Source organism: Mustela lutreola, chromosome 9, assembly GCF_030435805.1.
Source record: "Mustela lutreola isolate mMusLut2 chromosome 9, mMusLut2.pri, whole genome shotgun sequence".
Taxonomy (NCBI): domain Eukaryota; kingdom Metazoa; phylum Chordata; class Mammalia; order Carnivora; family Mustelidae; genus Mustela; species Mustela lutreola.
The window spans coordinates 80,271,874-80,299,101 of NC_081298.1; the positions used below are offsets into that span (position 1 = coordinate 80,271,874).

The 27,228-nt window shown below is 38.6% G+C and overlaps 1 protein-coding gene across 11 annotated transcripts in view; it reads left to right on the forward strand.

Annotated features, from left to right (window-relative positions):
• The window catches only part of CCDC85A (coiled-coil domain containing 85A), a 202,269-nt gene extending 177,025 nt beyond the window's left edge, over window positions 1–25,244 (forward strand). For 3 of the 11 annotated variants that reach the window (XM_059187720.1, XM_059187721.1, XM_059187719.1), the window contains one exon: window positions 23,427–25,244. In XM_059187720.1, the coding sequence (XP_059043703.1) occupies window positions 23,427–23,562 (136 nt within the window). In that variant the 3' untranslated portion in view covers window positions 23,563–25,244. Of the gene's footprint in view, window positions 1–12,654; window positions 12,790–15,761; window positions 15,882–19,352; window positions 19,452–23,426 lie in introns of those variants that run through there. The other 8 variants (XM_059187715.1, XM_059187716.1, XM_059187717.1 and 5 more) reach the window with 8 other exon arrangements.
• Window positions 25,245–27,228: the final 1,984 nt, after the last annotated feature.

Consider the following 27,228-nt stretch of genomic DNA (forward strand, 5'->3'; position numbering starts at 1 on the left):
CATTGTAGCACCCGAAAAGCTGAAAACAGAATATCTAAATGAACAGGTGTGGGTGTGTTCTAACAAAACTACTTATAAAACAGATGAAAGGGTGTGGATTTAACTCCAACAATAGTTTGCTGACCTCCTACTCTACCCTGAACTTCTTTGTCAGTTTCTTGGGGTATCTCTTAATAATCATTTTTTAAATTGGTCTCTCATATTGGTATGCAAATTTTCATTTGTGCATAAATAACTTATTATATACAAAAATCTTTCCCAATAAGTACTATTTCTATTTTCATTGGCTTAAGTTTCTTTCTCCTGTCATCCCCAAACCTGCCCTCAGTTATCAACATGTGGGATTTGAAATGAGGTGTGAGTGAACCAGAAGAATAGTTGGGAAGAGGCCAAGCTATTCTTTCCAACAAGCCACTTAGCTTTGGGAGGAAAATTTGTTGGAGATCAAGATGCTTTCATTTGAACTGAAAAGACAAGTCCTCCCCTACAGGACAGTTGTTGTGGTACTAACAGATAGGAAGTTTGTACTTTTCTGAAACACATATGTCTGATGATTGAAGCTGTACTTTAATGAGTGATTGTTTTTGTGTCCTTACACAATGTGTCTTAGAGCAACTGCTAAAAAGATAACATGGGCAAGCTTGTCTTTAAAATAGATACCACATGACAGGTAGCTTGGAAAGAACATGAAATGCTATATACTCCTTCACAGACAAGTGAAATTCTAAATCCATGTCTATCTGTGAATGAGGAAAGCCATTTCTGGCATGGAAGGAGGTCAGAAACCAATTAATCTCCCTTTTTCTTTAAATGAGGACCTCCCATGATAGAATGAGAAATCAGGAGATCACTTGTAAGAATAAAGTGACTTCTGTATTTTTCAGGTCATTGATATTCTCTTCTCCCATGATCTTTGTCAAATCTGTGGTTTTTAATGATGATCTGCGTTACACTTGAAAAGGACAAAAAGGAAAAGCCTTCCTCTGGCCATTCATGCAGTCCCTCTTCCTGGGGATCTGCAAGGTACTTTGGAAGGAACAAAGGAGAGCAAAGGCTAGCTTGGGTCTCCATGGTGTTTCCTGTGGATCAGGAGGAGACCTATAAAAGGGCGAGAAGAATCCTCACTCATCTTTTTGTCTTTGTCACGGGGACCGATTGACATCAGAAGAGCCAAAGGGTGGAAAAGAGCTTAAAAAGAGCCAGATGCATTCGCATTGCTTTCATGGCAACTGATGGCCATCTGGAAATTAGGGAACTTCTCTGTAGCACTTAATGTTTTCAGAGTGCCTTCCAATTAGGCCTATTAGTCACCCTTCCCAGGCGCCACATGAAGCTAATTGATAGGACTCTCCATTTTAGCCTCTCCATTGAGAACAAGTGACTTGCTGAGGGTCAGGACGTGAGTAGCGTATGGCGCTCATTAGTCTCCAGGTCATTTCCCTCCAGAGCTAGCAAAAGACTTTTATTTTTTTAAACCACTTTGGCTAGCTTAGGAAAACTTACTGCTGGTTAACCAGATTGTTTTCCAGGATGAGACTGTTGTAAAAATTCTAACTTTCAAAAAATTTCTTTTTAAAACTTGCCTTTCCTGAAGCTTTGTGATGTTACTTTTCAAAACCTTCCAGAAAATTTTAGCCATGCATTTTAAAGGTCAGCCAGGTCCTTTACTTGGATAGTGTTCTCCAAATTTTGGCCCTAGAGACTCCAGGAGAAACAAAAATTTCTAACCGGGCAGCCTTGGTTTGTGGCATTAGCTGTGGTCAGAGATTGTATGGAGGGATGAAGGGAAACTGCTTTCTGTATCAGCTATCAATGCTGTCTTTTACCCCCAGAATCTCATGGAGACTAGGGAAAAGCAGTGACTTTGCTATTTGGAATGAGAAATGTTGATGCTTATTGTTAGATCGGTGCAGAGATATCCATTCAAAGATAGGTGATTAGTGGGCTTCCCCTGCTTTCCTTAGTATAACCAAAACAACAACCCCTAACTAAAATGGAAGAGGATTTCTGTAGATCATGGAGAACTGATGGCTTATATTGGCCGATCTTTCAATAGTTGACCCCACAGATATTTTGTGAGCACCTTGCATACAGATAATGCTTTAGACAATGGGGATACAGCCCTGAATTCATGCAGCTTACATTTTAGTGGACTATTCTTTTTAAAATGCCAAATATGTTATATATGGAAGTAATAATGACTTTGAAGGAAACAAAAGCAGGGTACAGAACTGGTAAGTGATTGGAGTGAGAGGGTATTTTGCGTGGAGTTAGAAGAAGCCTCTCTGAGGTAGTGACATCAGGAGGGGTCGGAAGGAGTAAGGGAGAGTGTCACAGAAGTGGGAACAGCAAGGGCAAAGGCTTTCAGTCGCTGTGAATTAGGCATGTGTGAGGAAACAAGCACAAGAAAGTTAGTGTGGCTGGAACAGAGTGTGTGAGACAGAGAATAACAAGAGGTGAGGTGGGAAGATCAAAGACAAGCAGGTGAGAGACCCTGTGGATTTTGTTGACCAAAATCAAGTGTTTGGGTTTGGGTCTTAGTTCCTAGAAAGCCACTGGAGGAATGGAGCATGGGTGTGATACATCTAGTTACATTACCAGAAGGTCACTAGAAATGCAGACTGAAGAAGTTAAAGGCAGGTTGGGGAGGGCATAGGGACATGCATTAGGGAGCTAGATCGGTAGCCTGAGAGGGAGGTGGTAGCTTGTACTAAGTGGTAGCATGGAGATGATGAGGAAGTGTTGGAGTTAGAGGATTTATCAAAGTAGAGTTAGAGTGCTCCATGATAGACTAGATCTGGACTATAAGGGAAAGAGGTTGCATGTGGCTTCATAGTTTGAGGACTGACAACCCCAGGAGGAACCGTTTACATAGGCTGGACAGCAAGTGACAGCCCAGGGTTCGTCCAGTGTGGCAGCCCTGGGAAGAATCAAGAATGACTCCTTGGGTTTTTATCTAAGTAATTTTTTATGATTGGTGGTGCTCTTTATGGAGATGGGGAATCCTGGAAGGGGGACGGATTAGGAGGTACAGGGGAGTCAAGTTCTGTGTTGGACATGGTACATCTGAGGCAGACATCTATGAGGAGATGTCACCTGCAGAGTCAGATATAGAGGTGAAAGTCAGGGAGAGGTCAGGGCTGGACATACAAATTTGCAAGAATACGTGGCCGTGGGACTGAATTAGAACTTCTTGTTGAATGAATGTTGAGGGGGAAAAAGGTTTGTGAACTGTGCCCTGGGACACTCTAAAATGTAAAGATAGGGCAGAAAAAAGTACAGTCCAGATTGGAAGGAGAAGATCATTCAACTTCTTTAATCTCCCAGAGTTACAGATGATTTGTGTACTCATTCTGCAAAGTGATTTTACCCTTTATTTTAAAACTCTCTGATGGGTCCTTGACTCACCTTTCTGAATATTATTGACTCCAATGAGCATTTATAGTTTGAATCCAAAACTCTTGTTTTTCATCATAAGTTATTTACATTATGAGGTAGGACACACATAAGCCTGTTTGTCTCTTCCTTCCTTCCTGGTAAGGGTTGGTTGTGAAGCTTTCAAGATGCTTCCTTTTGTGCCCCGATGATGTTCTCACTAGGGGTGGTAGAGGAGGGTGTTCATCGCTCCCGGTTAGAGATTTCATTTCCACTTCATGCGCAGAGGCTCCATGACATTCATTTTGGCTGCTTCTGTTCCTGTGAGCCTTCACACTTAAAGCCACTTCGAATCCTCCCAAGATGGAGCTTCCAAGAAATGGCATGGATGGAACTGTATTCTGTGCTGGTTGGGGGTAGAAGTACTCGTTCTAGTGGCTGCCCTGGAATGAAACTGGTGCTACCGTTCTCTTATCTTGACCTTCCCATTTTGTGCGGGAGCCCATAGCAAAAGAGGAAAAAGAAGACTCTTCCTTTTGCTAAAGCCAGGGCAGCCAACGCCACCTCACAGAGTAACAACAGTTCTTAGTCAACTCAACAAGTATATCTCTTAAATAGTCATTTAGTCCCTGGGGCTCTAACTCTGAGCACGTCTACCACTGCGCTCTGGAGAGTGCTGAGGGATTTAACACTGCATCAGTCAACTCTGTTCAGCAAGCCAAATGCAGTGTTAACCCGAGTTCCTTTTTTGCTTTGCGCGTCTACACTGGCCATTCAGCTGCAGGTCCTGACTCTGGGTCCTACTCCTGCATCCTCAACCCCCATTCTTATAACCCTAAAAGTCTTCAGATATGTTTTTCTCAACAAAATTGCCATCAATCTTCACTATTTAATTGATGTCAACCTGATTGGAAAATCATTTAAATGTATCATATTTTCCCTAGAAATTTGAGTGTTTCTCGCTGAGGATTGTATGGTTAACAAAAGACAAGAACTAAGCACATAAACTCATTACCTAGAATCAGAAAGTACATAAATCTAATTGTTCACATTTCCTACCTATTGTTTAACAGCTTTTTTTTTTTTTTTTTTTTTTTTTAAATCAGGCCTTCCTTGTTATTCTTTGTCTGCTGTCATTCTGGCTACAGAGATACACGGTGTTGGCTGTTCTAGCCCTTTCAAGATATGAATTCTTTTCTTCTGGAATTTGCCTTCTCTAATTCTTGTAAAAAGGCATTGTGTTAATCTCTAATTACTTTCATTTAGTTTATTTTATTTTTGAAACTGTTTTTCTATATCTGCAAGTTTCACCTGGACTCTCAGGTATCTCAAAATTACTAGGTTGTTCTCCCAAGAACACAGTATTATTTGATGGGATATTTTCATCATGGCATGAAGTTACAATCCGTTTAAAGATTTTGCGAATTCTTTTACCTGTCAGAAGAAAACCACTGTAGGGGTGTCTGTGAGAGAGATGTTTCAGGGCTTTATATTGTTAATTCTTTCATCTTGATTTTCAAATCTGATGAAGGAATTAGATACATGACTTGCTTTGGCATTTTCTGGCCTGGTTAACCACATGACCCTGTAGCCAGTGCCCAGCCAGAAACCAGGGACCCATCCTGGATTCAGATTACCGTGAAGGCTCACAGGGTCCTGCCCTATAGTCCATCAGTATTAACCTTTCATTCCTTCGGGTGTTGTCTGGTGAGCAGAGAGTGATCACTTTTCATTTGGATTTCTTTGATGATCTCCTAATTGGACTTCATCCCAGCTAGACTTGCCCCACCTAGATCATTTTCCACGTTATTACTAGAAGGGTCTCTAAAACACGAACTGGGTCTTATCACAGCCCATGCCTTAGCACAGAATCCTCCACGTATTGTACAAGGTTCTCCACAGTCAGACATTGGCCTTCTATGTCCGCCTCAGTACTTGCTACTCTGCCCCGTACATCCTTCTGAATGACTTCTGTTTCCCTGAACAGGGAAAATGTCTAAAATTTTAGGTTCTTTGAGTTAAAGCTCTTTACCGTCTCTTCTGTGACTCTGTGGACCTTAATCTTAGCCATTATTTGGCATAAGAAATGAAAATGAGTGAATAAATATTATCTTCCAGTTTCTCTGGCTGGGAACACCTGGATTCTTACAGATTGGCCTGTACTTAGTGAAGCTGAGAATAATATCTCTTTTGATATTACTTTATTTTCACCACTTAATGTTTGGCATCACATAATGATTTTGATGAGAACCAGCATATACTTTGGATGCCCTGGTCTAAGTCTCTTTCTACTTTTGGTCTGCTAACCAACCCCAGTGATCTTTTCAGTTGCTATTTTAACATATTTGAGCTTTACTATAGCTTTAGAAATAGAAGTGATTAAAGATTTTCAGGATGAATTTATTTTGCTCAAATATGAGTAATTGGGTAATGAAAACAAAAAAAAGGAATGGGAATTTAGTCAGAGTTTAACTTGCCAAAATCTGGACCATCAAAGACATGGAGTCTTTGATTCGGGCCACATTAGTACTCGAGAGGTGTGCTTTACTTACTTGGCAAGTAGTTGAGTGGCTTCTAATGACCAAATGTATAGACACACAAGGAAAGCATTGACACAACTGTTCTTGAGATGATCAAGGAAAGCCACAATCTCACATCTAGATTTTGACCATCCAGTAATAGAGTTTATTGAGAAACTCTTATGTACAGATAGGGTGCACTAGTGATCACAATTTCAAAGATAATAAAAGCCAAGTACAGTGACCTCAAGGAGCTCAAAGATACATGAAATCTTACTGTTAAATGTGACAGGGCTTAAAATTGAGCTGTGAGCCAGATTCTTATCAGTTACCTTAAGGTGAGTGGTCAGAGTAATGATATGCATCTGTTAAACAATGAAAGTAAAGTTCTCATGATCATTACTTATGCATCAGCAAAGCCAGGATTGAAGCAAGTTTTTAAGATAACCTATTCCAGGATCAGAGAGGGAGAGAGAATATGAATATGAATGAATGGGAACCAGAATCGAGAGAGTGGTATTCTGGATGGTACTGATATGGTATCAAGAAAAGCATGAGAGGGGCGCCTGGGTGGCTCAGTGGGTTAAGCCTCTGCCTTCAGCTCCGGTCATGATCTCAGGGTCCTGGGATTGAGCCCCGCATCAGGGTGTCTGCTCAGTGGAGAGCCTGCTTTCCCCTCTCTCTCTGCCTGCCTCTCTGCCTACTTGTGATCTCTGTCAAATGAATAAATAAAATCTTTAAAAAAAAAAAAAAAAAAAAAAAAAAGCATGAGATCCAAAAAAGTATCACTGAACCCAAACTCAAATGGAAAAAAGAACAGGAAATAGATTGTTCTCTTGACAACTGTATTTCTCTGGAGCCCTATCGCATTTCATTTGTAGCATGACTCCTAACTCCTATTGTATTCCAAAGTGCATGGTCTGTAATTCTCCACAAATTCTTTAGGAGACTTTGTAAAATTCTAATTTTCAAAATCCTTGGGTTATGATTCTAGATGCAGACTTGTAACTCTTGGGGCCACAGTTAGATGCCTCAAATGGAGAAAGTCAAATGAGTACAGAGCTGACCTTAAGCAGGTATACACCGGTTCATCTGTATCAGTTATTAATATTAACACACTCTTATTCCAATCGCCCCTGTGACCCCCCACCCCTGGCCCAAACCCGGGGTCATTTCAGACAACCAGATCCTCCCCAGGATCTCTTTGTAGCCCAGGAGCTAAGCAGTGGGTGCACAGAACAGAAGATCTCTAGGACCCCCACACAAAAATTATGGAGCATAAATTATTAAATTATTGAGAATAGCACTAGGCCAACAGTTAGTGTCTCAATAGATATTAACATGTAGTAGTTTGAAGAGTATTATTTTTAAAGATTTTATTTATTTATTTGACAGACAGACATCACAAGTAGGCAGAGAGGTAGGCAGAGAGGGAAGGGAAGCAGGCTTCCCGCTGAGCAGAGAGCCTGATGTGGGACTCGATCCCAGGACCCTGAGATCATTACCTGAGCCGAAGGCAGAGGCTTTAACCCACTGAGCCACCCAGGCACCCTGTTTGAAGAATATTTTAAATGACAGCATTTAGGAGAGTCCTAACAGGTAGCAGGAGCTCAGTGGTTGAGTATTCTGGGGACTCAGACACGCCCTCAGGAAGTCATCCAGCTGTTGAGGAGGCAGACCCATAGACCAAATACAACCCTGAGCCACAAGTGAAGGAGAGAGTGGTCGCTGGTCAAGTAGGGATTTCTCTGATTTCCCTCACAGGATGCTCTCATCTGCCCCGGGATGTTGTTTCATAGGTCAGGGCCCTCATTTCTATTTGCTGGCAATTGTTTTCTTTCCTAGTGTGACTGCTTAAAATTGAGTGCCGGATTTCCACCTGCCATATTGCTAAGGAAGCTTTATTTCTTTTCATCATTTCCAGAAAAGCACCTTCTGCCAATTTAATTCTCTGTGGGATTGGTGTCTTGATGCTTAAGGTGCTTGCAGCATGCTCTCGGTCTCCTCTCAGAGAGCTCTTCGTTCTTTGGACCCCTGCCCTGTGCTGCCCATTTGTATTGTGTTTCTGCTAGCGTTGTTAACAGTAAGATGTTTGAGGTGTTTTTAATTCTTTCCCTTCTGTTAGAGTAATTTCCTATTTGGGGTGGGAAGGGAGATGTCTATATACTTAGACCACTTGAGGGCTGAAGCTGAGAGAGTTTCCTTTAAAATCATCCCAATCACCAAATCGGGGGGTTGGGGGGACACTTACCCTCATCTGCAGAATATATGAAGCTGTTGCTAGAAATGTGGCTTTGCTGTTTTCCAGTGCAGTTCTCCTTCTCTAAATTGGACTTCCTCAACTTGAGCACTGTTGACCTTTGAGGCTGGATAATTTTTTGTCATGGGGGCCAACCTGGGCATTGTCAGGCATTCAGCAGCGTCCTTGGCCTCAACCCATAAATGCCCCACAGAAATTGCCCAATTTTAACAGCCAGTAAATGTCTGAATTTTTGCCAGATGTCCCCGTTGGAGGGCCAGCTTACCTCAGGTTGAGAACTACTCTGGATAATGAACATTTGAAAGTAGGTTGACATATAAATTATAAAATGTGTTGATAAGCAAAGCAAACACATTCAGAAAAACAACAAATTGCTGCAGAGCATTTGATGTGAGCCAGATGCCATTTTTTTTTAAAAGATTTTATTTATTTATTTGACAGAGAGAGATCACAAGCAGGCAGAGAGGCAGGCAGAGAGAGAGGAGGAAGCAGGCTCCCTGCTGAGCAGAGAGCCCGATGCGGGGCTCGATTCCAGGACCCTGAGATCATGACCTGAGCCGAAGGCAGCGGCTTAACCACTGAGCCACCCAGGCGCCCCCAGATGCCATTTTAAGAGCTCTTTTCATATAAGTATCCTCATCGAGTGAAGCACCCTTGTATCATAAGTACCCACACTTTATGGAGGGGGAAACTGAGGCTCAGAGTCTGGCCAAGATTCCGAGCCCAGGCAGTGTGACCTCTAAATTCAATGACTTGAACTTACTTTGCTGTTTTTTGTTTTGTTTTTGTTTGTTTTTTCTTACACAAAAAGTTACTAGATTAGATATCTACCTGGCATAGCATGGGATGTTACCTTGGTAGCTGCTTAGTAAATATTTAAGTGAATAAACGAATAGCCATAGATCTAGGAAACTGCTTACTATTTTAAATTGGTATTGAAAAGTTTCCTTTCATTAGTTCATTTCAATTTTAAAAATACACTTTTCTGGGCATGTGGGTGGCTCAGTGGGTTAAAGCCTCTGCCTTCTGCTCAGGTCATGATCTCAGGGTCCTGGGATCGAGCCTCACATCGGGCTCTCTGCTCAGCGGGAAGCCTGCTTCCCCCCTCCCCCGCCTACTGGTGATCTCTGTCTATCAAATAAATAAATAAAATCATTAAAAAAAATACACTTTGAATACAGCCAACTAACTGTTCTGTATTAGAGCAGAGGGTCTCAGAATTTCTATACTCATTCACAGGAACTTTTGGAAAAGATCTGTCAGGGTAACCTCTAAAGCTTCTGTTTGTGTGCTAGTGCAGTTTCATAAAAAGTATGTCAGAATGAAGACTGATCAAACTGAACAAAGTACTTTCCTGATGAAATGAAGCAAAGCATTATTCTTTGTCCCATAAGAAGGAAAGAAAATTCATCCTCCATCCTCAACTAGGTATGCATTCTGATACACCATATGGTAGTTTGACCTAGTTTCAGACTTTATTAAAAATTGAACATCTTTAACTAACAGGAAACCACTTTAGCCGATCAATCTTTAGCTTTCCATAGTTGGCTTCCTATAATAGATAAGAGGGCTGGGCTCCAAAATTTGTTACAAATGTATTACATCTGATTTATATCTAAGTGGGAAGCCTGTATTTTATATGATAAAATATAAAAACAAATTTTTTGTGTTAAAGACTTTTAATATATACTTCTGGAAGGCCAAAGAATGGAAGCTTCCAGAATGTCAACTAAAATAACAATAAAAGAAATGTAACCATAAAATAGCAAGAAGACAACTTAATCACAATTACTTCCTCTTGTTGGTTCTCTTAAAACTACTGTTATGAATTATAATAATTTTATCCAATGAGACCATAATTAATATATATTCTTATTGTTTAGATGATCTTTTAAAAACTGAGTAGCCGCTTTTGTTCCCGTAATTCTGAGAAGTCTGTATTATAAGGACAATACTAGAAAATATCTCAAGTTCCAATTTTCTTAGAAAAACATCTTCCAGATATCATGTGATAAGAGGCATAACAGTACCAATACATTTTATCTTCTTCAGTGATAGTAAGGGATATTTTTGTGTCTTGATCTAGGGTGTTTGCTTACAGCATTAGATTTCATGATCTCTATAATGAGTACTTACCACATAGTAAGTAATCTGCAATTTACCTCCTATTCAGTCTTGATGCAGAGCATTACTTTGCTATTAGCATTTAGAGTGGTCCTCCTGATACCTAAATCAATTTATGGGTTATGCTATGTACCTGGATACAAAGTGGCTGACGAGTACACAGACGTCTAGGGGAATAGTAATGTCATTCAGGCATTCTTTATAAATTTGGAATTTTGGAAAACTGCAGAAAACAAAACCAAGCAAAAATAAAACTCCTCAAAAAATAGAAAGGGACTTTTTTAAGGTTTGAGGTTGTTCTCCTGGTTGATAGCCAGAATCTAGGCTTCCCTGCTTCAAGCTCTGAACTTGCCAAAAACAATTCTACCTATAGAGTTAGTGAGGCTTATTATGTTTTATGAGATAGCCTTCAGAAAATAGTGTGATTGACCATTGTAGAGCTAAGAGAGAGCTAAGCTTTCATTAGTACATATATACCATTTAATGTACTCGAAGGTCAAATTGATGGCCAGTCCACAATACATTTTTGCATGACCTGGAGTTCTGTTTTGTTTTTAAAAGTTGCCAGCATGAGTAGAAAGTCAACAGACCTCAGAGTATCTTTCCCTTTAAAATTAAAATGGCTATACCATTAAGTAGTTTATTCTTCCATGAAAATCTGGCCCATATATACTGCCCCCTCTTATGAGATTAATAATACTATGCAATCTATATATAATGTTTTAAAAGAACCGTTTACAAGATGCTGAAAGGCACAGCTATTATGTCGTGTTGTATCTACTTTACAAAAGTGGGGAAATACTATAGCTAAAGGGCTGCTCCTTCCAGCAGGCTTCTAAATAGTTATAGATGTTAGATTTTATGGTTATGATAATGAGCTTGTTACACTGGAGAGGCATTGAGATTCAATCTCACTACACATTAAGGAAAAGGGAAGTAAGAATCCCTGTATGTCTTACTCAGTCATTGAATCCTGAAATGTAAAATCTAAGAGATGTTTAAGATGTTTAAGTAATGAAGGGAACCAAATCTGGAAGATAGGCCTCATTTGTTAAAAAAAAAAAAAAAACAACGGTACTTTTTAATGATTATCTGAGAAATAGAACTATGGTTGGGAGGTAGATTTTAAGCTTTAAACCACATTATAAATTATTGGATAGAATTCTTGTGATGGGAAGAAATTAGATACTGACAACATGAGAAGATCACTTAAAGAGCCATGTTCAAATCCGTGTTGCTAACAATGAAATGATCATCATAGTCTAAATATATAATTTGCTCTGTTACATGTGAGAAATATGTGTGGCTGACTTATTTAATAGGTAACCAGTTCTACTGATTCCATAGATTCAGAAGAGAGATTTGCGAGTACCAGCTGTGGTCATCATTACTCTTTTTTCATTGTTCAGCCTCCAAACGTTGGAGAAGAGTGTAAATTAGGACAGTGCTATTCACAACACAGCATACAAAAAGAAATCCTTCTTTACATACAAAAAGAAATACAGAAGTATTTCTGTAGAAATACTTCTACAAAAAGAGATCAGTGGGAACTGAAGAATTATGTGGTCATTTTTCACCCTCCTAAAATTAAAGAATTTGGGTACTATTTGGTGAATTTTCTATATTTTAAAAAAATTCTTATTAAGATTGGCACACTTAGATAAGGGTCTTAGAAGTTGTCAGGGAGAGGAAAGTGTTTTCTTCTGATAATTTTAATAGAATTATGCTATTTAGCCATAGAAAGAAACTGAAAATTTTTACTTATCTGGTATCTCTAGTTCTAACAAGTGTAGAAATTTGGAGAGTAACTGATTAATAGATATTTTGATAATGATGTATACAGCCCATGTAAAACAGCTATTTTAATGCAGCGATGACCTCTTAGCTCATTACACAGTCTTCAATGTGCCCAAATGTTGCTGAGAATCTGATACAGTGTCAGCTTTTCTAAATGTTGGTGAACATATCTACCCACCTTGTGTTTCTTAACAAAAGAGCGTCGCGCTCCCAATTGCATTTTGAATAATATTAAACACAAAGAAGACTTAACGGTTACTTCTCTATTTCTCACAAGTAAAACCAAATGAACAAAGTTGTCTAAGTAGCTTCAGTTTTTTCTGGAAGTTTGGCATTATCACCTATCACTTTTCAATAACTTAATTAGTCAAAAGCTTTTAAAAAAAATCATTATTAGCTCTAATAGTCAGGACTTCGGTTTTACTTTATTTTTTTTCCCCCTAATTAGAGGTGCATGTTACAGCTTGCCATTGTGGTCATTGTGGTTCATTTCATTAAGCTTCTTATTCTATCTGCTTTCTTGAGACTTGGGAAAGAGTATTTTTCTGAGTGATTGTACTATATTGTTCCAAATATAAGGCCACCCAGAATAGAAGGCAACCTCCAACTAGAAACAGCTCAAATATGGAGAAAGGCTGGGGGCCCAGAGCCCGGCGGGTCTTGCAGTGGTGGCAAGGGTGCCGAGGAATAGGACGATGCCTGCCCACTCTCCCGGTGAGTGAAGATGGGTCAGCTGCTGCATTTGCTTGTGCATACAGATGGCTTTTGTTGCTAGAGGAAAAGTGACACTGGGGGGTAGAGAGCAAATCTGTACACATGAAAGAAAGTTGCTGTGTGTGTCTGTTCTGGGGAGGGAAGCTGGGAGTCGAGTCTTTCATCTCCTAAACGATCAGCGATCAGCGTCAGTGTTGTTTTGCTTTTTTTGTTTTGTTTTGTCTCCTGAACTTGGGGTTGAAAGTTGAGTAACCTCAAGCAACTGGAGAACAAAGGTACCATGCACCTTTCAGGAAAAGAAGCTTAAAAAAGATCCCTGGCCATGTAAATGAATTGTCTGTAGACCAGCCCAGAAAATTATTCCTCGCCTTTTAAAAGTGCTTGCTGACCCAAGAGGTGGTGCATGCACTATGCGATCACGTGTCGTTGGAAAACAACCTGGAAGCTGGGAATCATATTTCCAGTTTTATTTAGATTTTCTTCTTTTTAAATTCCCTGTCTCCTTGAGGCAGCCAAGTCACAATTTAAACAAACAGGTTTAACGTTATTGTAATAAATTCCAAGGGACTGTTTGAAATCAGTTGTTTCACTAGCATTCCACTCAGCATATTTTTTTAAAACAGTTATGTGAAAATGTATTAGTCAACTAAGAGGGGATATTGATTGAACCTAGATAATTCTTCAAATATTGGTCACAAAGATACATGGCCTTTTATTTTAGAGTAATTAAATGGGATGTGATTGAATGAAGTGCTTGATTGTGTTATAATCTAGAAAAGGACGGAGCAACTGTTGGTGTACAACTTTACCAGGCATTTGCTTACCTTCGTGACTTTATCAAAAACCACATAAAATACGAACAATGATCTTTCCAGTGATCTAGTCCTTGGCACAGAAGGAGACTTGAAGGAGAACTTTAATCCCTGAATGAATTTTCTCCACTGGGCAGTTCCGACTTTAGCCATTGTTAGTATTTCAAAAAATAGTGTTTAAGGGAAAAACAGGACTCTCCTTATGTTTTAACAATGTTAGCGTGCCCAAAGGATTTGGTTTAGGGAAACCAGTTATCATTGATTTTAGACATTCTTTCAAATCTAATGCCCCCAAAAGATCAAAGGCCCCACACCCAAGCAAAAGCATGCCAGAATTGATATGCCTACCATTTTGCCAGCTCTGGGAAGGGAACAGTTGAAACAGAAGTGCTGGGCAGCAGAAGGTTGGACAGGAAGGGCTGGAAGGAGGGATAGCTGAAAATTATGGCCTGCCCGGTGAGATTAGCAACCAGAGGGCCACCTGCATTGTATTGGTGGGTCCTAAATGAGAAGTTTGAAGCAGATAGGAAAAGAGAATAGTAGGGAACCAGAGCTCTTCAGAGAAGAGCTTCCTTCAGAACTCCTTCATTTTGGAAACATTTCATCTCTATACAGGAAAAGGGTGTCCAAAATTTGATGGTGATGTTGGGGGAAATGGTGGGCCCCTTCACCACCTTAAAACTTCTAATAAGTTTCCTTCTATTATTTGTTTCAGGCACTATTATGTCTGATTTGATCTGAATTACAAATACAGGGAAACATAGACATTCTCCCCCACCAGAAGGTGTTGGGACTATCATAATTGGCTTTCCTATGTCATCACCTGCTATTAACATAATCATTAGTAGCAGTGGAGGACAGAGCTGGAGAGGTCTGCTAAATGTCCTATTCCACAGCTTCCTCTCCCTGGTGGTTAGTTCCCAGGAATGGGGACAGCTCCCAATTTGATTGCATATTTCTTTGAGTAAGGAAAAGAACATGGCTCTAGTTGGCTTGTGATGTGGCAAGGATAGCCTTTAAGGACGTAGGAAGAAGGAAGTGGCAAGGGAAGGGGGAAGATTCTCCAAACTGCAAAAATGACCATCTTTGTGAAAATCAATGGAAGTTGTCAACTTCTCTACAAAGAATATGGTCTGCATAAAACCCATACTTGGACCTGTTGCTGCTCTCAGATCCTCCCTTCTCATCCCTAAAATGCACAACACAGAAGCTCTTCTGTAGGTGCTGGAAAATAAATGTCCCTAAGCACAGTTGTGTTTTCCCTTTATGAAGCTACCCTCAGTGGCTCCTTCTCAGGGTATTAGAGTCATAAGATCAAGGGAAATGGAGCAGTTATTAATCTGTTAGGCATGAAGAAAATCTGTAGATTTGCTGGGCAGAAATTAAATTCTCTCAGGCCCTTTGAGTATCATGATCTCCATTAGACCAGGTTCAGGAAATTCCCATTTGGCTGCTTTTTCTAGGAGAGGACATAATTGAAGTTTTACTTTTTCCCAGTTCCTGTATGGGTGGCGAGGATTCTCATAGACCAAGTTAATCTTGCCCGAGTGCTGATTTTTCAGCAGTGAAGTCAAAGAGTCACATAAGTACAAATATGTAATTTGTGGCCATAGTTTTTTGGTTTTTCTTAAACAAAAAATAATTCTACCTTAAAGCAAATGCTGAGTTTGGGTAAATCTCTTTGGAAAATGCTCCGCTTTAGGTATTTGCCTCCAAGAAGGGTTTTATAAGACATACCGTTTCTCCAATGCAAGAATGAAATGTGTGCATATTTCCTGAGACATATGGAATATACCATTTGTCTTGCTGAGTGAGCATGTTTAATTCAGCTGCTGAGTATCTCGCAAATTCCCTACTCTTGAGTATCTTTGTTTTAAAAATCATTCTTGAAATGTTCTTAATGGGCATTCCTGAGGGGGCATTGTTCTCTTTGGCAAATCAGGAATGACATCTGGACATGCATAGCAATGGCTCTTGCTTAAGTGTTCTTGCTGGTCAAGCAGCAAGCGTATTCCAATTAACAGGTTGAGAGCGTCTTAGGGCAGGCTAGAAAAAATGTAACTGATTCTCATTTGGCAGTGAAATTGAATACTGAATGACATCTATGCAGTTATTAGACGACTTTTGTTTTAATAACAAAGTTGTTGATTTTCTACTAAGGGTTCTTTTAGGTTGTCATCTGGGGCTGATGGGAGTAACAGTCCACCCAACTCTCCAGCTAGCTTCAGTGGACATACCACACCTTCTCAGCAGCCTGAACCCGTGGTACATTCTCTTAAGGTAACCAACTGTGTCCAACCGTTGATCCAGAATTTCAGTTGTGTCGTGGCTTGTTTGCTCTAGTCTGGTAGTCCTCACAGTCTTGTTTTAACCGTAGAGACTTTAAGTTTTGAATTTTTTTTTTTTTCAACTCTTGAGTTTGAGTACTTCTGGTTGAAAAATCTCTAGTTTTATCATTTTGTTTTGAGTAACGTGATTCATATCACTCTGCATTGAATTGAAGTCTGATGTGCATGTATATCCATGTGTGTAAACTCTTGTTCTGGGTATTTAATGGGCAGTGTCTTTAGCATGCATGATTTCAAAAGAGGGTCTCAAGTGTTGGCCAAAATAAAGAAGGATACCTGAGTTTTCTTTCTTGATGCAAGTGAAGTACATGGTGCCATGACTAAAAGAAAATCTTGAACTAAAAACCTCCTGTTCCCCCATTAACTGGAAATTAGGTCTTCAAACTAGTTAATGCTGTTACATAGTGTTAGAAAACAGAAGGTCTTATTCATAATGCTAGTTTTATTTTTGGTTTTTACTTCAGATCCTCCAAGTATCTGCCAAAAAGATCCAACTGAAATGTATTATTTATTTTCTTTACCAATAGTGAGTTTTCTAATAGGTAAGCACCGTAAGTAAAATTAGTAATATATTATCTGAGAAGAAACTGATACAGGCAATAAAAATCACCTTAATAATTAGGGCAGTTCCTTGAAATTTTATCAGTTCCAAGGTATGACTCACTGTCCTTCAAATTATCTGTAATTCCTAACATGTAGCCTTGATCAAACCTTTCGGAGCTATCAGGTAGGTAGCATACTTCAGTCCCGCCCTTGCCCTTGGAGTTTCACAGCTTTACTAAAATGGTTTTGGTTTTGGAATGATTTATCAGCAGCCTTAAGATGCACTCTTTTGGAGTGCATCTGGGGCATGCATAAAGCAAATAACCAGATAAGAAATTCAGAATATGTATTGGATTTGGTTTCAGCAGGAGATATAGCTCCCCCATTATATTTTGTTGTAACTTCCATGAAATGAGCTGCTCCTCCCAAGCATATACTGATTGCAGATGTGAGAAGGTAGCAGAACCATGCAGCTGGCCAGAGCCGTGCACTTGGCACTTCCGTCTTGGTTGGAATAACTCACCAAGTGAGGAACCGAGAGGAATTTGCATGGGATGACACAGCAGAATGAGGGCACCGCGTGCAGCCAGTGGGGGCTGTTTTATCAACTGACCACCATCTTGCTCTGGGTGGCAGCATTTGGAGGTTGTGTAGCATGAGCAGCCTGATAAACGGGCTGTTACTTGAGCATGAACCAGACACTAGCTATCGAAAGAGCATCTTAGAAAGAAAAAACGAATGTCTTTCGTCCTGTACTATTAGCATCTGCACATACTCTGCTCTACTTTTCGGATTGAAGACTGCTTCTGCCCGATGCCTCATTAAGTGGCAAGTGTAGTTTGAGTCAGATCAGCATAGTGGATAGCACTGCAATCTTTCCTCCATTTTTCATTGCACCTGTGTTCCTATGGCGTAAAAGGGAAGGGAAGGGCAAGGAGAAGCTCTTCAATTTTCTCTGAATTCGTTCTCTAATTTTCATATAAAATTTTTATCTTAAGAGAGAAAAATAATTATGTTATAATCAGAACATGTTAAGTGTCCTCACTCAGCAGATGGGTAGTACTGAGCAACTGAAGCATCCTTATTGGCTAAGGGGAGGCTCGTGAATACAAAATACGTTTGCTTCTATGAGTAAACTGTGTCATGAAACAGAAATATGTGCCCATGGGACACACTGCCTCTGGGAAATGCATCTTAGGGACATCACAGCCTAAAAGAAGAAATGTAGCCACTCAATGTGTCTTGTTTTCAAAAGCCCATAGATCCTAGAGTGATTTATAACATAAAATTTCTCTCGTGAAAGAATTAAAACAATGGCTCAGTTTCTCATCTTCTGAGAGATTCCCCCCCACACCCCTACCCCCAACCATCAAAATCTCTAGGCTCTAAAACAAACTGTGGCTGTGGTTTTGGAGAAAAGTGTTATAAATCAGTGTGAGAAATTAGCCCACTTGTAATAACACCACATTTATCTTGCTTTAAAATTCATGCTATTAATTGGAGCTCCACTTCATTTAGTAGAAATTAACTGAGAAGTACACTTCTCTGAGGTGCATTAGAAATTGAATTTGTAGGCAAATGAGCTTGTTCCAGGAGTTAAGTTTCCTTTGAATATTCACTGAGCATAGTCAGGATTTCCTCTGATTATATGAAGAATGTGAACAGATTCTAACTCTTTCCTTTACTACCGTGATATCCTTCCTGAAAGTAGTAGCACCTACAGAGTAATAATGGCTAGACATTTTGAGTTAACAAAGGAATAGTTTGTGAATTAGGTTATTGCAAGACTGAACTCCAGTAAATATCCATGCAAACTATGAACTGGACATGAAGATCCCACTTCATGCTTAAGTAATTTATTTTGGCTCAACTGTTCACTGGTGGTAGTTCTCAGGCGACACCTTTAGGTGTGACCATCAGCATTGACCATGATAACAACAGAACCAAGGAGTTTAGCAATGTCACAATTCAGTGGGGATTCTTGGAGCTTTTAGGAAAAGCGTTACTTTGGGGGCTTTGTTTTCTTGGGTCTTTTTGCTTTATTAGTGCTTTGGCTTATAAAAGGATATAGAGAAAAATTACACTCAAAACCAAAGTTTTCTCCCCTTTTGACCTATAGAAAGTATGGCCTGAAAACTTTCAAACCTATTTGAAGAAATATTTAGAATCCATTTAGAGATAATGTAAAAGAAGTGGAATCAGAGGCCTCTAAAATTGCTTAAAAGCATCTCATGCCAACACTTTCTTTCTTTGCTCTAATGAAAGATAAAGTGTTGCTCAAGTATTTTCACTGAAAGGAGTCAGTTTTTCTCTTTGATATTATCAAAGAACCATTTTCATAGGCCTTTTCTAGGCCCTGGGAACATGTCCAGGCAAGAACTGTGATGCCAGTAGCGTTCATGTTCACTCGAGTTCTTACGTACATATTCCTGGGTTCTGACCGGTTTCACCTGTCCGTATCATCTCCTTTAGTCCTCTTTTCTATAGGCCATGTCTACATATCATTTGGATTATCTGGCAGATCGTTAATTATATTGCTCACCTTTACAGTGGAGCAAGAATTTCTCCAAATGGTGGACATAGTCACATTATCTTAATGACTCAATTAACTAAATTAATTAATGTCTACAATAATTAGATACATTCAATTGACTGTTAGTCATACAATTGCTTTTCATGGCCATTTGAAAATGAAGTAGAATTGATCCCTTTTAAAAGATTTGCCATATATTAATCCACTCTGATATGCAGACACGGAGAAAACCAAAGGTTTTACAAAGTGGAGCTCCTTGATGGTTTAATTCATAACTAACAAGTTTTTTTCCATGTGAAATTTGCTTTTCTTTTTCAACAAATCCAGGTCTTGGATGTTCAGGAAACTATAGATCGTCAACAGGGTAAAGAGTATGAAAATGACCTTAGTGAGACAGAAAAAGCTATAGTCAGAGAAATGTGCAATGTAAGTTTAATGTGCTTTATTGTGTATTCTGTGTTGAAAGCTCCATCATAGCTTAGTTACCACTTTATGGATACCTACTTTTCAAAATACTGGCCCAATGCCTTTTTTTTTTAATATAAAAATAAAACCAATTCCCCTTGTTCTTATCTTTAGTATATTTTATTGCAGTATTATTAATAGCCATAAATATTGAGGTAAGCAACAATCAGCCAATTCTGGATTCCAGAATGATCTATGAACATTTTAAAATTGTGTATTGTCTAACATTGTGGTGCTCGTTTTGAGAAATGGGTTTCTGTTTCATACTTTCAAGTGGTACCTAAAAATCAGTGTTTAAAGGCCTGTGATAAAACACAGCCTTCTTCAAACTTATTTATAACCATATTTGGAAAAAAAATCATGTGATATGGGCACTTCATGTCACATAATGTAGTATCTTTACCTTTCAGTGCTGGATAAAAGCTCAGAAAATAGTTAAGAGGAAATAAATATGAACATAAGAGATAAGACACATAGAAATCAGAGCAAAAAACACAGTAAAAAAAATGACATGCTATTTTGATGCATATCAATAGTTGGATTTGGATTTTATTATTAATCCCTGGCTAAATTTTGAGTAATATGCATGAGTATATCATTTACTCCAAGAATTCACAAGAGTATAATTGGTAAAGTTTGTTAAAAAGCTAAAACAACCAGATTATATTAAGCACTGATTTTAACTGGCTCTATTGGACTTTTGTCCTCACATTCTTTGTCCATGAGGGTATCAAAATTGCTTAGAAATACCTTTAAGCTATTAGGACCAGATATTCTCATGTATCTACTTCCTTGAGGTATTCTTGGAATCCAGTAAATGTTTTAAGTCCCCTGGGCATTTTATATGTGCTGGGGCCACAGTTTTATTCTCCTGCTTCTTTGTGTTGTAGCTGTTTTTCTTTCCTGCATCTGTTTTCATCTGTTTTCAAAAGGTCATTAGTTCTAAAAGTCCTAATTTCCCCAATGCACCACCCTTCACACCTTCTGTAGCTTTTCAGCCTGTCCTTACAGTTTTCAATTTGACTATGTCCTTCAGATCAAGTCAAATAGTTAAGCCACACACTTAAAAAAAAAAAAAAAAAAAAAATCCTGTTGCTTTTCATCTCTTGACTATGGAATAAGAAAGTTCAAACATTAGGAACTCTAGAACCAGAAAGGAGCACAGAGATCATTCCACCGGTGGTTCTCCAAAGAGAAGTACAACAGGATCCTTTGTAATTCAGGTGGTAGGGTTTCACCCCAGCCCCCGGGCAGTTTGGAGAAGGAGCTCTGGGTATGATCCCCACAGTTGCGTTTTGTGTTTGAAGAAGCTAAAATCCCAAAATAAAGTTGCTTTCTTGAATTGTTCTCTAATGAACAATAAGTCAGGACTATACCCAGATGTCCTCTGAGTACCAGCAATCACCACTTTCCCAAGTGGGGTAAATCTGGGGACTTGCACTTTCTTTCCCCAAGAATGAAAGGCAATGCATCTTCCAGAAGGTACCCTCTCTACTTTTCATAATTCCTGAAGTTCTGTAAAAAATACATGTCAGGATTGCTTGTTTTCTTGCCTTTTTGTTTTAGATATAAGACTTGCAGACATTGGATAATGCATTTCTTAGTCACAGAAGAAACAGACTGAGTCTTCGATTAGTTCGTGTTTATCTTTCTGTTGGCCTGTATTTCCAAAAGTGCTTCAGAAGACCATATGCAATGGCAGTGGTGGTTTTCCCTGTAGAAGATATTTTCAGGAAGCCACAAGCTTGCCCTCCTTGTTTGCCTTTAGCAGTTCCTGTCTACTTTTGTCTTCGATTCCCAAAGTTTGATGAAAAAACACAAGCCAACGCAAATCCGATGATTAGCACTCTGACATTTGGAAACTCTTTAAAAGCTAAGAGAAAAAGGTGTTGATTTAAAATGTTTTTGTCACCATTATAAATCATATGACCCCTGAACACTCATAGTGCATACTGGAGAATAAAGAGAAAAAGATTGTGAGCAATTTTAACAGATAAGTAATTTCTTAGAACCTAGCTAAGGTTCTTAAACCTAGTGAAGGAACTATGTGCTTTATATAATAATGTCTCAGAAATACAAAGTTTTCTTATAATGTAAGGTCAGGTTGAAGACTCAACTAGAACTTAGTTAAGTTTTACCTCTGTTTCTGCTGTGCCTCCTGGAGATCAGTTGTCAACATCTATACAAAGAAGTGACTGTTAGCATCATGTTGATTAGTAAGAGATACTTTTATTCTCTTTCCACACTGTATCACAAAAATAGATTTAATTAATAGATTAATTTCTTACAGTGCAATATGTTCATTTTTTAGGTAAGTCTGACTCTTGCAAATTCCCTGAGAAGAGCTAAAAAAGTGTCTGTTTGATTCAGACACCCACCTAGTCTTGCTTTTAGTTAACAAGTCCCTACTCTGCACCCTTCTTAGTATCATTGGCTCATTTCAGAGTTTTTCCTTCTTGGACTCTCCTTCCACCACATGGTAATATCAAGGTTAAGGCCTATGGCATCCTACAGTTGAATACTTGGGGAGCACTGGCACTTTGGAGTTGTAACCATCTAATATTTTGTGTCAATGGTCCTGGAGGTCTTTGGCTTAGCAGTGCTTTAAACATCTCGCTGTATCCTCTGCTGCTATCAGCGGTGTTTGTGTGTACCATGGAAGGGCTAGAAAGGGCAAGTCCGTAGCATCCCTTGGCTCCTTTTCACTGTCTATTAAGAAATGAGACTTTCCCTAACTCTTGTGGGCAGGTGGAGCCCTCCGTTGCTAGATCATTCATCTCCTACTATTTAAGGACCATCAATATACTCCTCTTCAAATACGACAGGTCATTTCTACCACATAGTTGTGTCTGCTAAAATTGGCTTAGAAATGAAGGTAGACAGAATGCTGTATTCTTATGTGTAACAGTGACTTGTATTGGGTTTCCCTAAAGTGTCTGCTTTATTTAAAATAAATGCGAAAACAAACAAACCGTCTTTCAATAATGAACCAACTGGTTTTGTGTTCATTTTAGAGCTAGATAAATTTGGGGGAATTAATCAATCTGAAAATAATCGTTATAGTGAATCACCCTAAAGAGGGTTATGACCGTTAATTGGGGGAAGGGAGTACATTTTCCAATTAGCATATTGGTATATCATCAGTGTATTCAAGGGTTTTACTTTGGTTTCTTAATCTCACCTTTTGCTATCGTCTTTCTAAAATGACCCAATTTTTGACAGAATTGTATCTATTTGGTGATTCTTGAATTTATTCTTAGTATTATTTCTCCATTTGTATGCTCTCTGCTTTGATAATCTGAGAGAGTGTACTACTTGGTAGCTAAGATTTATGACCAAGGGGGCCACCCCCAACTCTGTAGGAACAACCGGGGAAATTTACTAGTGGCCTAAGGCTAGTAACTCAGGGCTTAAAATAGCTCAAGAACAAAAACTTCCTTTCCTTGGTGGAGTAAACATTTTGGTATCCCTGGTTCAAGATGTAGGATATAGAAACTAGCATGATTTTGCTCATGTGTTCTTAGTTATGGCTATCCAGAATTATATTAGGAGCTTTAAAAATATAGATGACCATGCCTCCCCTCTACCAGTACAGTCAATCTGAGAGTGGGACTTACTGTGTAAGCTTCAAGTGCACAGTGTACAGCTGGAGTTGAGGACCACCCATGTACCTAGAGTAAGTTGGTACATCATTCTTTAATTTCGACCCTCATTGTGGACAATGCATAATAGTTCCCTCTACTGAGCAGTTCTTGTGATTTAGAAACTTCCATCACATTTCACTGTGGTTGAGCTCATTCATGGAGATATTTTGTCTCGTCTTCACATTTCTCTTTGCCCCTTCATAGATCCCCATTTAAAAACCGCAACTCTCTTTGTGGAGGGGCAATCATGACTCTTATTTTTACTTACTTACTTAATTTTACCTTTCTTAAGGTTGTGTGGAGGAAACTTGGAGATGCTGCAGGTTCCTGTCCTGGGATTAGGCAACATTTGTCTGGAAACCAGTACAAAGGACCGATGTGAAAGGCAGTCTTTCAAACAAGAGATCACCACTGCCAGAGAGAGATAAAAGAAGAAAAAAGTGGGTTTCCACAAACCTGGACTCATTGAATAACCTGGAGTGATTGTACATTGCACATATTTTCCCTCTAAAACCTTTAGTATTACTGACACTGTATTTCATCTCTCATTTCCATGTCCACAACAGCTCATCTCAAGTCAATTTCAGACAGCTTTGAAAATTACCATTTGGGTACCAGTATTTTCATTAGAACTAAAATGTTTTTGACTCCTCAGATCTAAGATTGTCACTGGGAAACCTACATGATTGGAAGAATCCAGTTTGGTGGAGTTGACTCATTGCACAGAACGGTGGGACTTTTCGACCACACTGTGTTGAGGAAGAGGGGTCTTCCAGCTTTCCAAGTTTGAGAGGCAGGCACCTATTTCTTCTATTATAGTCAACAATTATGAATTCCTGATGCATAATGAATTTGAATGTAAGATAAGGTTTCTGGGATATTTGTTTTGATTTTTGAGGTGCTAAAAATACTATATAAATTCTCTTTACCAGCTAGAAGCGTAGCAAGACTTTGTAGAGTGCATATCAGAGAGTACCATTTATTTTAAGGGATCGGAATAAATATAGCTTTTCTTTTAATCTTGCTATATTCATGAAGACACATCTTGGGGCTATACCAACTTCCATATTCATTCAGTGTATCCATTGATGTTAATATTAATTCCAATTAAAGAACAAGCAAACATAATTTTTCTAAGTGTTTCCAGCTGTGAGATGTCAATTTCTACAATTTAGTTTCTAGATCTGCTGTTATATTTAATAAACTTTATGTAAACTTTAAAATACTGCACCGCATTTATGAAAAAGCTTTCTTTGCCTACAGCAGCTAACAGTTTTATGAAACTGACGCATGTCCTTCATTGAGGCTAAAAGCTCTTGTTCAGATTGCTTGAGGTTTGAAAACGAGGTGTGCTAGCTTTGCTTAGTTTCTTATTTTTGGTATATATATATATATATATACACATAATATTAGACTGTGTGTATTGGAAATGCTATGATAGGTATTGTGTTTTTTCAGATGCAATGATAGTTTCTTGTATGAATGTGCAAGAGGCCTGTGACAGAATGCTAAGTTTTTATTGTAGTTTATGATTATAAAAGTAGGAATGCAACAATTCCCAGTTTTTAGATTTCTTCTAAATTACTCAGATTGGCTTCATAGCAGATATTCATTGTTGCTGTTGTTTTTAAATGGACTCATTACAGTATTAATTGTTATTGGTGAAGAAATGTGAAGGAATTTCGTTACACTTCTTAAAATGTTACTGTGATGAAAAAACAGCCCTCTGTTTTCCGAAAATATTTATGAATTAATTTACTATAGAATTATCTAATTATTGTAATTGGGTTATCAGTTAAGCTCATCTTTCTTTTGAAATGTTATATTATTACTCTGTAAAAGAAAACTGCTTGCTATATTTATACCTTCTCTTGTAGAAAAGCTCTCATCCTTAAATTGTTGTATTCCTACGCTCTGAAGACATTTAAAACAAGTTTTTGTGCCTGCAGTAGACACTGCAGAGAGCTAATACAAGGAACACTGGTCTTTTGACAAAATACTTGTGTAAATTTTGATACTGTATTAAAACTATTTTTTTAAAGTTCTGCATAAAATTGAGTATCAAGTATATGTGTTCATCTTAGCAATGGTAATAAATTATTTAATCTCAGTGGTTTTTTTTCCTTCAAAATGTTTTCCTACATTGAGTAGATTTCTAATAGTCACTAAGTATCATATGTTCCTGTATGATAGTATTAACGATGGTAATATGGATGATTCATTATCTTAAATATAAAACAAATCTTTTAAAATGTGTTCAAAATGAGGGATTTAATATTCCGGTTACTCAGATCACACTGTTCTCTATTATAATGTAGTTAAAAATTTAGAATCATATTTAAGAATATTTAAAAATCAGTGTTATAAAATCTTTCACTTGTTATAATTCACATAGATTGAATTGAATTCAATTATTGTTAAAACCATCGATAGGAGGAAATATACTAAAGGGAGATATTGCAGAGTGGAAAACTTGGCCTCAGTATTGAAGGAACATATATACCTATAAGACCAAGACCTAAATTGGCAAGTGCACACACACACACATGCTCAGAGAACACACCTACTCCTAGGAGACCACTGAGAAGACAGGAAAAGGCTTCCTACACTGAGCATTAGCCCCAACTTTAACTGACGTAATAGACAGTCCATGACCTGAATCTTGCTTTTACCTAATATGTTTATCAATAAAAATGTGTGGCATTCTGTGACCAGTTTATGATCTCCTTTTCTCTGGAACAAAGGTTAATTTATACATCTTGGCAGAATATTATTACCGGTCTTGAAGCTGACAGACTGACAATCATAATCTAAGCTTTTCAAATGAATGCCTTTTACATTTTTACCATATGCTCAAGGCACAATAGAAAATTCAGAACTGATGTGACATCCAGTAATATATCACCAGACGGGAGTGTGTCATACATCACAATGGCTGGAGCCAACATAACGTTAGTATGCTTTACTAAGTCCAGCACTGAAGAAAGGCTTTTTGGCTTAGCAAAGCAGACTTTGGACCAGCAAGTTCAGCATTCGACTCTGTAATTAGTGCTAGGAGTTCAAAGAACTTAACATTGCTGAGACTCTGTGTCCTAAAATGCTGAAAAGAGAGAACATCTATCTCATTGCCTTGTTGTAAGGTTTTCTAGAGTCTCCATAGTTCCAAAGCTTGTGGTCTTGACAGTCCACAAGGTGCAATGATGAGACCTCCAAGACATAGGAGCTTAGACCCATGAGCTGCGGCAATGTTATACCATTAGGCTAGGAGGGAACCACATCAACATGAAAGGTCTATTAACCACATAAAGAGATTCTAGCTGCACGGTTCACACTTTCAAGCTCTGTTTTCTGTAGATCATCCAACCTATATATCCTCAGACCTTATCCTGGCCAATCACAGATGGTCATGGTGGAAATGGGAAGAAAGGGATAATGGTCTGATTCTCATAGGAATGATTAAGCCTGAAAAACAAAATTTCCACAACTTTACTTAAAACTGTATTTTTCATATCCCTGAAAACATTTTGAGAATAAAGACTTTTACTTCAAAATGGTGGAATATCAGCAATAGCCCCCTCCTCTTGTCTTAAAATCCAAAAATGGTAGAAGAGTTATTTAAATTATAATCTCACAAGAACATAACAAATAGTGTATTCTGTGAACCAACAATTAAATTCTTGGAAAATGAAAGACAAACAATATCTGGCTGAAACAATGGATTCATTATTCCAAGTACATGATGGAAGGTATTGTTGTTAATAGAATGGCTGCAAGGGTACTCCAAATTAGGCAGACTTTGAACCTGCATTGCATGGGCTTCTGGGGCAACTGACAGTAGCTAGGCATTTTGATTCCTGCATATAATTGCTCCCTCCTTGGGTCAAATAGAGAACAAAGGATAATTTCTCCTAGGCCGGAGTAGAGAAGCAGAGATAATGGGAAGTGGAGGCACAGGGCAAAGTCTTCCGTTTGTCAAACAACGAGAGGAAAAGGACCCTCTGTGCCCAGATCATTAGGTACTGACACAGCCTGCCTAGAAGTTTATCCCACTGTCCCCCACACTCAGGGTTAGGAATCTCCCAAAACACAACATC